Genomic DNA, 13398 nt, shown 5'->3' with positions numbered 1-13398 from the left:
GCCTGTACCGGAAGTAGCGTGACGTCACAGGAGGCAATATTCCTCACAATTTTCCTTTGTTTACAATGGAGCGAGAGAGATTCGGAGCGACAAAGCGACGATTACCCCATTAATTTGAGCGAGGATGAAAGATTTGTAGATGAGGAACATTACAGTGAAGGATTAGAGAGGCAGTGATGGACGTATCTTTTTTCGCTCTGACCGTAACTTAGGTACAAGCTGGCTCATTGGATTCCACACTCTCTCCTTTTTCTATTGTGGATCACGGATTTGTATTTTAAACCACCTCGGATACTATATCCTCTTGAAAATGAGAGTCGAGCACGCGAAATGGACATTTAAAGTGACTTTTATCTCCCCGACAATACATCGGTGACACACTTAGCTACTGAACTAACATGATAGCATCGTTCTCAAATGAAGATAGAAACAAAATAAATAAATCCCTGACTGGAAGGATAGACAGAAGATCAACAATACTATTAAACCATGTACATGTAACTACACGGTTAAAAATTCTCAGCCTGGTAAGGCTTAACAATGCTGTTGCTAACGACGCTAAGGCTAATTTAGCAACCGGTGTTGTGCCTGAAACCTCACAGAACTATGATAAAAACATTAGCGCTCCACCTACGCCAGCCAGCCCTCATCTTACCATCAACAGCCGTGCTCACCTGCATTCCAGCGATCGACGGCGCGACGAAGGACTTCATCCGTGGGTTTGGCGGCAAGCATGGGCTAGGCGTCTGCTAGTCCTTGTTGTGTTGCTTTAAGTATTGTACTTAGCCGCTAATACACCGATCTATCCCACCTACAACGTTCTTATTTGCAGCCTCCATTGTTCATTAAACAAATTGCAAAAGATTCACCAACACAGATGTCCAGAATACTGTGGAATTTTGTCGAAGAAAACAAGAGGTTTCTGTATCGGGTTCGACGGGGTCCAACCACTTCCGTGGATTTTGTGACGTCACGCGCATAAATCATATCCATAGGAGTTTTTCAACCGGAAGTGTGGCGGGAATTTTTAAATTGCACTTTATTAGTTAACCCGCCCGTATTGGCATGTGTTTCAATGTTAAGATTTCATCATTGATATATAAACTATCAGACTGCGTGGTCTGTAGTAGTGGCTTTCAGTAGGCCTTTAAAGTTTTGGTGTTTACTGGCGTCATATTGCAGTCTGCACGTATCTGATTGATTGATTGAAGCTTTTATTAGTAGATTGCACAGTACAGTACATATTCCGTACAATTGACCACTAAATGGTAACACCCGAATAAGTTTTTCAACTTGTTTAAGTCGGGGTCCACATTAATCAATTCATGGTATAAATATATACTATCAGCGCAATACAGTCGTCACACAAGTTAATCATCAGAGTATATACATTGAATTATTTACATTATTTACAATCCGGGCGGTGGGATGTGTAGGGGGTTGGGTGGGGGGTTAGGTTTGTTTGCTATCCGCACTTCAGTCATCAACAATTATATCATCTGAGAAATTAAAGATTAAAGTACCAATGATTGTCACACACACACACTAGATGTGGTGAAATTTGTCCTCTGCATTTGTCCCATCCCCTTGGGGAGCAGTGGGCAGCAGCGGCGCCGTGCCCGGGAATCATTTTGGTGATTCAACCCCCAACTCCAACCCTTTGTTGCTGAGTGCCAAGCAGGGAGGTTATGGGTCCCAAGTGGACATTGTAACAGTATACATAGCTCTGACTTGGTAGGATATGTACTGCAAGCAGTGAACATAGTGAGTTCAGGAAGCATAAGAACAAGTATATACATTTGATTATTTACAATCCGGGGAGGTGGGATGTGGTGGGGGGAGGGTGTTAGTCTAGGGTTGTAGTTGCCTGGAGGTGTTCTTTTAGTGCAGTTTTGAAGGAGGATAGAGATGCACTTTCTTTTACACCTGTTGGGAGTGCATTCCATATTGATGTGGCATAGAAGGAGAATGAGTTAAGACCTTTGTTGGATCGGAATCTGGGTTTAACGTGGTTTGTGGAGCTCCCCCTGGTGTTGTGGTTATGGCGGTCATTTACGTTATGAAAGTAGTTTGACATGTACTTTTATAGACTAGGCTCAGTGCAAGTTGTTTTACTCTGTCCTCCACCCTGAGCCAGCCCACTTTGGATAAGTGGGTAGTGGTGTGACTGCCATCTACTGGTCACACGTATCATTACACCATGTACCAAATAGAATTACTTCTCCTAAGCACAACCAGAATTATTCCGTACATTAGGCGCACCGGGTTATAAGGCGCACTGTCGATTTTTGAGAAAATGAAAGGAGTTTAAGTGCGCCTTATAGTCTGGAAAATACGGTACACAAAAACTACTTTTGGAACTTATGCCAAATAAGAATATAGTAAATTCTGGTGCATATTCAATTTGTGAGATGGCATTCTTAGACAGATTTCGCAGTTTGGGTCATCTTAATGACACATTTGTGTGTAATCAGGTGGTTGGTGTACAATTTGTCAAAGTTAAATGGATGGAGAATTGTGTTGAACAGAGAATTGATTCTCAATCAAATCGTCACCCCAAGAATCCGAATGGACTGCTTGAGAGTGTGTGCAATAAACAGTCTTTGTGTTCGCAGGTGATCACAGTCAGTAGCGTCCCAGGCATGGATTCAGACTGGCTGATGGGGGAGCGAGCCAACCAAAAGGGTAAAGTGCCAATCACCTACCTGGAGCTACTTAACTGAACCCCACAAATAACACCTCCAGGTGTGATCTCATGTCATCGCTTTCTCTATGATTCAGTTGTGTCAGTTTGAACAAGAAGGTTGCATTTGATGGACTGGAGAGGAAATATAGCTGGTTGCAACCGCCTTACATTTCACAAACATGCCTTACCTTTTTGTATTTTTGATGTGACGTGCCAGAACATCTCCCAGACTTTTCCGTACGTTTGTTTTTGTTTACATTGCCTTAAACACCTTAGAAGTTAAGGTTTTTTTCTGCTAGGGGAAAGTATATTGGTTTACTTTTTTTCTGCAATCCATCTTCATCTTAAAGTGCACATTGATGCTGATTATTAAGTTTTTTTGATATCTGATTACCTTTTGGCACAATGGATAACCTAAGCATAAATAGGTTTTTACCACAGTGATAAAAATAAAAACGTTTTGATGACCGAGGAGATCATGTAAGCACTTGAAGACATTAAATTACTAAATACACCAACAGTATTAAGATGGTCAACTTTTATTCCTTTTTTTGTATGGAATACTGTTATTTTATGTTTAAGTTATTGCTAATTGGAAACCTCAAATTTACATATTTGTAGGAAATTGTCAACCAAAAGCTTCTTTATAAGAATAAGTTATTACTGGGTGTGTTCTTGGCAAATACTTATATCAGTATATATCATATGACCTGTTTATTGACTTTACTCATTAGTTTACCTTGCATCGCAGTTGCATCCCAATGTACAAATAAAAATGCTGTCTTTACAATGTTGGAGCCTCAAGTATATCATAACACTCCTTGCTTTATGATTGGTGACATGGAAACATTAAAAAAATGAAGAAAAAAACCTTACTTTAGATTTTATTTATACTAACACTTTTACAGTTCAAAGGTTGTTGCTCTTTTTGTGATGCTAGCCTAAGAAGCCAGCAGGTGGCAGAAGAACACTGCAAAATGTACTATGAAGCTGTATCAACTTCTCTAAAGATGATCTAAAATGTACATACAGTAATACTACTTGTGGGTGTGTTATTGTTGAACTAAACAATATTGGTAACCACAATAATGAACATAATTATGTATACAAGTGTAACTAAAAAAAAAAATTAGAATATCGTGCACAAGTCCATTCAACTTCAAATGTGAAACTAACTTAATAAATATAAACATGCAAAGTGAGATATGTCAAGCCTTTATTTGTTATAATTTTGGTGATCATGGCATACAGTTTTTGAAAACACACATTTCCTGAGATTTGGGGGTTTTATAAGCTGTCAGCCATCATCCAAGTTATATCAAAAGAAGGCTCGAAATGTATTAAGTTGCATGTTATGAGCCTATGCTATATATTAATGTCACCTTGTAAATCTAATTGCTGGAATAAACAAACCGTTGCACGATATTCACATTTTTTGAGTTTTGCCTCTAAGTGTCAAGTTAACCTTTGTATTAATACAGACCATCTATGAGGAGGAAGCTAAAATAACATCCTTTCACAACTACAAAACCCAAAACCACTGGAGTTGGCACGTTGTGTAAATCGTAAATAATTAACAGATTTGCAAATCCTTTTCAACTTATATTCAATTGAATAGACTGCAAAGACAAGATATTTATGGTTTCAAACTGAGAAACTCAATTTTTTTTGCAAATCATTATTTTAGACTTACATGGCAGCAACATATTGCAAAAAAGTTGTCACAGGGGCATCATTACCACTGTGTTACATGGCCTTTCCTTTCCTTTTAACAACACTCAGTAAATGTTTGGGAACTGATGAGACCAACTTTTGAAGCTTTTCAGGTGGAATTCTTTCCCATTCTTGCTTGCACCCCCATACCATCACAGATACTGGCTTTTAAACTTTGTGCCTGTAACAGTCCGGAGGTTTCTTTTCCACGACGTCCACAGTTTCCAAAAACAAATTGAAATGTGGACTCGTCAGACCACAGAACACTTTTACACTTTGCATCAGTCCATCTTGGATGAGCTCGGGCCCAGCGGAGCCGACTGCGTTTCTGGGTGTTGTTGATAAATGCCTTTGGCTTTGCATAGTAGAGTTTTAACTTGCACTTACAGATGTAGCGACCAACTGTAGTTACGGACAGTGGTTTTCTGAAGTGTTCCTGAGCCCATGTGGTGATATCCTTTACACACTGATGTCGCTTTTTGATGCAGTATTGCCTGTGGGATCGAAAGTCACAGGCTTACGTGCAGCGATTTCTCCATAGATTCTCTGAACCTTTTGATGATATTACGAGCCGTAGATGGTGAAATCCCTAAATTCCTTGCAACAGCTGGTTGATGAATGTTGTTCTTAAACTGTTGGACAATTTGCTCACTCATTTTTTTCACAAAGTGGTGACCCTCGCCCCATCCTTGTTTGTGAATGACTGAGCATTTCATGGAAGCTGCTTTTATACCCAACCATGGCACCCACCTGTTCCCAATTAGCCTGTTCACCTGTGGGATGTTCCAAATAAGTGTTTGACGAGCATTCCTCAACTTTCTCAGTCTAGTTTGCCACTTGTGCCAGCTTTTTTGAAACATGTTGCAGGCATCAAATTTCAAATGAGCTCATATTTGCAAGTTTCTTAGTTCTAACGCTAAGTATTTTGTCTTTGCAGTCTATTCAATTGAAGTTGAAAAGGATTTGCAAATCATTGTATTCTCTTTTTATTTACCATTTACACAAGGTGCCAACTTCACTGCTTTTGGGTTTTGTAAAATGAGTTTATGTTTAAAGTTTTTACAAAAAAGTACACATTTACATCACTTTGTTCCAGTTTAGAGCTAATAAAAGGTCTGAGACATTGCCTTCCTGTGATGAGGTGGCGACTTGTCCAGGGTGTACCCCGCCTACCGCCCGAATGCAGCTGAGATAGGCTCCAGCGACCCCCCGAGACCCCAAAAGGGACAAGCGGTAGCAAATGGATGGACATTGCCTTCTTTAAGAATATTCCTCATTTACTTGTGTTGTACATTGAAGGTAACGTTCAAGTCAGTCTTCCTGATGCATGTGCTCACATCCTGAGGAGATATTGTAGCTCCCCTCTTGTGTTTCAGCCTCGTAATGTGCGCCTCCCACTACTCCCTTTGGAGCGCCGTGCATTCCGTGCCCACAGCTGTGAGTACAAACGCGCACACACACACACACACACACACACACACACACACGCAGGCCCCTGAAAACCATTCAAAACACTGACCCAGTTCGAAAGACCCGTTTTATCGCAGCCAGAAAACCTTCGAGGCACATTGGGATTAAAATAACACACGTGTCTTGATCGTGCCTCAGCGGCAGCTCCCAATGAAAAGATGGTGTCATCCTATGGAAGGCCTCAGGCTTGCTTCACAGTGCGTGTCCGGCCGTCACCGGTCATGTTTAGCAGGAAGAGTGAAGAGGAAGTGAGGCTTTGCAAACGGCGCATTGGCTTCCTATGAAGGACACGTTATACATGATCCTGCGTGTTAACAATGGAGAAAACCCTCATCACCTTTGACTTGCATGTGCTGGTATCTACGCTCCCAGGCGTTGGAAGTTGTCAAATATCGGGGGGGGAAAAGGTGCGTTTTAAAAGTTATTTGCCATGTCAGCACATTTTGGACAATTATATGCGTCTGACTTTGTAGGAACAGTTTAGGGAACGGCCTTTTCCGGTCTTGAACCGATACTAGAGAATTGATGCCGGTACGCTGCAAAAAGTCAGTGTTCAAAAACAAGAAAAAATAACACAAAAATGAGGGGTATTTTATTTGAACTGAGCAAAATTATCTGCCAATAGAACAAGAAAATTTGGCTTGTCAAAACTTTCCAAAACAAGTCAAATTAGCTAACCTCAATGAACCCAAAAATACCTTAAAATAAGTATATTCTCACTAATAACAAGTGCACTTTTCTTGGTAGAAAAAAAAGAGACCTTTTTGCTCAATATGTTGAAAAATATTCCTAAATGAAGTAAATGCTAGTGCCATTATCTTGACATAATGATATACGCTCTGCATTACATTTCTTGAAACCAGCAAACTTATACTAAAAACTAATGTATTGTTCTTAATGGAAAGGCAACCTCTTGCTTCTGTCGGGGTCTCCGAGCCGCTCAGGCAAATCATATGGTTTAAAAATGCATTTTTCCATCGACAACATGACATCATCGCGCCAAGTGCGTGCTCTTTCAGTCAATTAGCGCGCATATATACAGCCCGGCCCCCGGACAAATTTTTTTTAATTGTAATTTTGAGGAATTTACCTGAATGTGCATTTATTATTTCTGTTCAAAATTGTTAGAAATGTCACATGTTGAATGTTTAAATATTAACTGTCAGTTTACTGTACTGTGCCAACTGTACTACTATAGGACTACGTATTTTCTATTGTTTCATTGAAAATAAAACAGCAAAGTCCATTTGGCTGTCATCTGTTTTAATATGAGACGCAATTGTGTCAAAACATGTTTTTGTTTTTTCATGCTTGAAATAAGAAATTATTACTTTAAAAAAGTAGTTTTATACTTGTGAGTGTTGATGACACAGCTTTGCAACAGTTGATATTCTAGTTTCAAGCATGTTTTACTCTATATAGGTCATCAAATCTCAGCAACAAGCAGTAATATCTTACTGAGATCATTTAGGACCACAACCCTTAAAACAAGTAAAAGACTCTAACATAAAATCTGCTTAGTGAGAAGAATTATCTTATTAGACAGAAAATAAGCAAATGTCGACGTGTTAGCATTGTCACACTCTGAGGATGGCAGATCGATCCATAAAATAGACTGACCATACGTCCTCTTTTCCCCGGACATGTCCTCTTTTACGGGGCTGTTCGGGCTTTCAGGGCGTAGTTTCTTAAATGCCTCAAATGTCTGGCATTTTGAGTTAGGGTTGCGTGTATTTTCAATGTACGTTCAGGGCTAAGAAGGGGTTAAAAACAAAACAAATTGTGCGCGCAGCTGCATTCGTGAGGGAGGGGCAGAGACAGAGAGAGCGAGAGAGAGTTATGATAAACGCGCATGCGTCGCCAGGCTCTGCTTTTTATCCATAGATTTATCACATTTAATTTTTTGTTATCTATAGCAGGGTGTCAAAAGTGTGCCCCGGAGGCCATTTGCGGTCCACAGCTAATGTTTTAAAGGCCCACGGCACATTCTAAAAATACTATTCAAATAAACAAAAACATAACAAAAGTGAAATAAAAAAGCTTAAAGGTTAAATGTAGTAATTTAGAAAAAGTTGCAATGTTGACTAATAAAACAAAGCTGTTTTTTTTCTTTCAAACTGTCATTGCTCAAAACATAATATTGAATCAAAATCAATGTTATTATGAATTATTGACCTATCCAAGGTTCCCATTACTTCACATCAAATATTCCACTAAGAAAAATATTTTTGGTGGAAGATTTTGCATATTTTGTGTGTTTGCCATTAAAAACATAGTTTTGACAAAAAAAGGGCGGAAAACAAACAAACAAAAAAACATCATAAAAAAAACTAAAACATTTTGAAATGAGGAATAGATGTGAAGTTGATGTAGACTTCAGAGATTTAAGCGTTAAATATAAAATGTATGTATGCCCTGGCACACCATTATCATCATTTCATGACCCAAGCAAAACACTTTTTACTCTTTTATACTGAAATAAATACACCTACAACTTATTAAATAAAAACATAGAAAAAACTACCAGCAGCGGTAAAGTTTAGATCCATGAAGGAAAGAAGAAAGTGAATGAATGTTTATAACTGATACATTTACATATGCATACTTTTTTTTTTTTAATGAATTAACGTTTATGACAACCTTTTTCCAAAACACAATATAAAATGTAAATAAAAATATGGTAAGTTGCAATAATTTCACCTTAAAATTTAGTGTGTTTTACTGTAAATGGGAAAACCGTACTGCTGTTTTTATGGTAAAAAGGCAGCTCAGTTGCCAGAATTTTACTGTAAAATTGACATTTTATTTGTTTTACTGTAAATAAAAAAAACTGCATTTACTGTACTTCATGTGTAGTGACATGCTAATTTTTATTTTTACACTTTTTTTTTTCCAAATTCCATTGTATGTTATACTCTTCTGACACCACCAGATGGCAGTATAAGTGTTCATATGTCGGCATAAGACCCCAACTCAGTAGTGTACATAATTTTGGAAATAAGAGCTAAAAGGTGCTGTCCACGCATGTGGCCACTAGGTCTTTAGAGGTTAAAGGCAGTCTGCTACGAATATGCTTGTTTGCCCGCCAAGTGTTTAAGCCAGTGCCGAGTTTGCAACCGGACATGATGTCAAATTGGATTTTACGTGAATCAATACCCAGTCGTATCGATGAAATTTGGTCGGTGCCTATAAAAGTATTGGATTCTGCACCCATCCCTAACGAGCCCTGACCTCGACACACCTTTGGAATAACCCTCGGGTCCAACTTCAGTGACCTCTGACCTGACATTACACAATTTACCCTCATACACACTTCAAAATCTTGCAGAAACTCGACCTAAAGAAATGGAAGCTGTTATGAGAGGTACCAACTCCATATTTGTGTTCAAACTGAAAGCGAATAGAAAATGGTCTAAATTGAACACTTAATGGTTTGCACAATCTCGTTTTGTCCAGTCAGCAACTTTGCATCAGTCAGTTCCTCTTTCCACAAAAAATGCTTTATAATGGAGATGATAACGCATGTGGGTTGTATTGTTTTCTTTAAAAATCACAGCCATAGTTATATAAGGTGTCGAGGGACATTATGAAAACATGATTGGTTTATTTTGTTATTGACCATGTAATAGGACTTTGGATAGCATTGACAAAAGGTGCAGGTTATTGTTATATTTGACATGCTTTCTAGCACTTTAGGATGGCAACGTTTGTGTTGAAATAAGTTCCGCAAACGATGTTCTGTTCATGTCCGCCCTTAGCAACACTTTTCCAAACTATTTTATTTGAACAGAAAAACACTTAATTCCTCAAACTGTCTTATAGTGATTTCCTATACAAGAGCTTTACCTCGGGGAAAAAAATGCTAATTTATGTTTATCGTAGTTATTAATTTGATGATAGGTGTTTTCTTTGTATTTGTTTTTTTGGAGCCGCGTAATTCCGCCTACAAATCCCTTAAAAAACATTGAAACACCTCCATTGAGGTTTTATATACATTATGTAAGTATGGAGGGGGGGCGTGGCCCGCGGGCCTGCCGCAGAACAGGGTGTGCCAGGGCCGGCCTCGAAGACAGCGACAGGTGCGTAGATGGCCCAGGTGGACCTTATCTAATCACCTGTCGCCTATATTAGCAGCAGCCGTGATGAGACGAGTAGTGGGAGTTGGAGGTGCTGCTGGGCAGACGCAGAAAAGACTTGTTGCTGGGAAGCAAAAGTCTCGCACCTTGTGAGAACAAAATAAAACAGCGTTATACCCTGAATTCCTGGCAGTGTGTGGTGGTCTGAAGAACCCACTAGAGGGCAACCTCTACAGTAATGTAGTAACATTTATAATATGTAATATTTACGTATTTTGATCATTTTAAGCATACGCGTCAGTGTCAGTGTTTTTCTTCATCACTGATTATTACTCACTACAGACTTTGAGAGCCAACAAACATAACAAAACACTTACTGTACGAGGTCGGCTGTCATTAGGATGTCGACTGGTAGGATGTTCATATATTCCCATTTAAATGAAGAATGTCTCACAATCCTCGCAAAGAAGCGTTTTTTTCGTGTCGTTCTGGCCATTTTTGGGTCCTAGGTGGCTGCCAAAGTGTATCAACTTGTCGGAATACCTACTCAGACTTCTTCTGTCCAGGTGAGATGCATGATTTATGATCGAGAATAAACTTACAGGGAGCTAAGAAGCAGCAGACCACTCACTCGATGTAAACATAGGGACAAACGGTTGTGATCGCGACGCCACTATAAATAGTTTGTCTGTTTTAGCACTTATAATAACAATATCACTAATACTTGTTAATATTCAAATCACAAAATGTAAATGGCGTGTTTTTGAGTGGTTATTCATTGGATTTAATGGGCGAAATAGTGGAGCTTCCATTGGCTCCGCTGTAAGCAGACTTTTATTTACGATTATTTAATACTTTACATGCTTTTTTTTTTCCATCACTGATTATTACTCACTACAGACTTTGAGACCCAACGAACATAATAAAACAACACTGTACGAGGTCTGCTGTCATTAGGATGTCGACTGCTAGGATGTTCATATGTTCCCATTTAGATGAAGAATGTCTCACAATCCTCGCAAAGAAGCGTTTTTTTCGTGTCGTTCTGGCCATTTTCGGGTCCTAGATGGCTGCCAAAATCAAAACATCACTTACTGTACAAGGTCTGCTGTCATTAGGATGCTGACTGTTCATATATTCCCATTTAGGTGAAAAATGACTCATAATCTTCACAAAGAAACGTGTTCTCGCCATTTTCGGGTCTTAAATAGCTGCCAAAGTGTGCCAACTTGTCGGAATACCTACTCAGACTTCTTCTGTCCAGGTGAGATGCATGTTTTATGATCGAGAATAAACTTACAGGGAGCAAAGAAGCAGCAGACCACTCACTCGACTATGTAAACATAGGGACAAACGATCGTGATCGCGACGCCACTATAAATAGTTTGTCTGTGTTAGCACTTATAATAACAATATCAGTAATACTTATTAATATTCAAATCACAAAATGTAAATTGCGTGTTTTTGAGTGGTTATTCATTGGATTTAATGGGCGAAATAGTGGAGCTTCCATTGGTTCCGCTGTAAGCAGACTTTTATTTACGATTATTTAATGTTTAAAATGCTTTTTTTTTTAATCCGTCCGTCGTGTCTTTCATAATGATTGTGAACGATAGGCAACATTTTTTTAAAAAAAGTGAAGTTCCCCTTGAAAGAACACTGCATCTTGACGTTGCTTGTCTACAAACACATTTAGGCACCTATTGCTGTAAAAGGGAGCGGAAAATGGTCTAATCCCACAGGGAACACTTATTTTATGAGCAACAGAGTTGCTAAGGAAGGATGGAAAAAGTCCTTCGGGAGTTAAGAAGTTAAGAGTGTATAAAAAAAAAATTTTGTACTATATTTAACTTAGCAGTTGAGTATAATGGGGATAAAAAAAAAGTCCCCATTGACTACAATTATAATTACATTAACCTCAGTTAAAATTTGGTGAAAATACCAAAGTTAACATGTTTTAAACCATGTTAAAATTAAAAATAACATCACATGTTTGCTATTGTTGTTTAGGACTGAAGTTGAATAAGAGAGATGAGCAAAAAAAAAAAAGGTCAACCAATCAAAGTTTACTTGCCCTAAATCACAAATGTCTCAAAGGGCTGCACAAGCCACAACGACATCCTTTGGACAAGCAAAAACTCAACCCAATGAGAACAATGTGAAACCTTGGATGTGGATGTCCAGTGGATACGGTTAATCATGTGAGAGTCCAGTTCATGAGATAAAATATACATCAAAATGTTTGTATACACTCCTAACTCCTGAGTTTCCTTTTTTGTCCTTTAGATTCTCTCTTGGGATTAAACAAATTCCCAGTGTATCATTCATACATGAAATGAAAATATGAAAATAAACGATGAATCCATTCGGAGTAACACAACCAAAGTTACAGTTGTGCTCATAAGTTTACATACCCTGGGAGAATGTATGATTTCTTGGCCATTCTTCAGAGAATATGAATGATAACACAAAAACCTTTCTTCCACTCATGCTTAATGGTTGTGTGAAGCTATTTATTGGCAAACAACTGTGTTTACTCTTTTTAAATCAAAATGACAAAAGAAAGTACCCAAATGACCCTGATCAAAAAAGTTTACATACCCCAGTGACTTTGATCTGATAACATGCACAAAAGATGACACAAACAGGTTTGAATGGCTAATCCAGGTTCCAATCCTCACCTGTGACATGTTTGTTTGTAATTCATGTGTGTGTATAAAAGGTCAGTGAGTTTCTGGGCTTCTGACAGACCATTGCATCAAAGGTAATTGAACTGCATAAAACAGGAAAGGGGTATAAAAAGATACCCAAGTAATGGAGAATGCCAATCAGCAGTGTTCAAACGCTGATTAAGAAGTGGAAAATGAGTGATTTAGGTAGACCAGCAAAGATTTCAGCCACAACTGCCAGGAAAAATGTTCGAGATGCAAAGAAAAATCCACAAATAACTTCAGCTGAAATAAAGGACTCTCTGGAAAAATTGTGGTGTGGCTGTTTCAAGGTGCACAATAAGGAGGCACTTGAAGAAAAATGGGTTGCATGGTCGAGGGGCCAAAAAGTTCAATTTTGGTCTCATCACTCCTAATTACTTTGTTCCAGAAGTTTTGAGGCTTGTCTCTTTGCTGTTTGGCGTAATGTAAGCGGGATACTTTGACATTTGCGCAGAAATGTCTTTCTTTGGGGGCGGCATGGCGTAGTGGGTAGAGCAACCGTGCCAGAAACCTGAGGGTTGCAGGTTCGCTCCCCGCCTCTTACCATCCAAAAATCGCTGCCGTTGTGTCCTTGGGCGGGACACTTCACCCTTTGCCCCCGGTGCCACTCACACCGGTGAATTGAATGATGAATGATAGGTGGTGGTCGGAGGGGCCGTTGGCGCGAATTGCAGCCACGCTTCCGTCAGTCTACCCCAGGGCAGCTGTGGCTATGAAAGTAGCTTACCACCTCCAGGTGTGA

General features: G+C 39.1%; 1 protein-coding gene across 1 annotated transcript in view; it reads left to right on the top strand.

Moving 5' to 3' along the window:
- sh3glb1a (SH3-domain GRB2-like endophilin B1a) overlaps positions 1 to 3476 on the top strand; it is a 28919-nt gene extending 25443 nt beyond the window's left edge. The window contains exon 9 of the mRNA XM_062021696.1: positions 2616 to 3476. Within this exon, the coding sequence (XP_061877680.1) occupies positions 2616 to 2723 (108 nt within the window). The 3' untranslated portion in view covers positions 2724 to 3476. The remainder of the gene's footprint in view (positions 1 to 2615) is intronic.
- Positions 3477 to 13398: the final 9922 nt, after the last annotated feature.

Source organism: Entelurus aequoreus, linkage group LG15 (genome assembly GCF_033978785.1).
Source record: "Entelurus aequoreus isolate RoL-2023_Sb linkage group LG15, RoL_Eaeq_v1.1, whole genome shotgun sequence".
In the NCBI taxonomy this organism is placed as follows: domain Eukaryota; kingdom Metazoa; phylum Chordata; class Actinopteri; order Syngnathiformes; family Syngnathidae; genus Entelurus; species Entelurus aequoreus.
The sequence above is the reverse complement of the archived record's forward strand: the minus strand, read 5'-3'. Positions and strand labels throughout refer to the sequence as shown.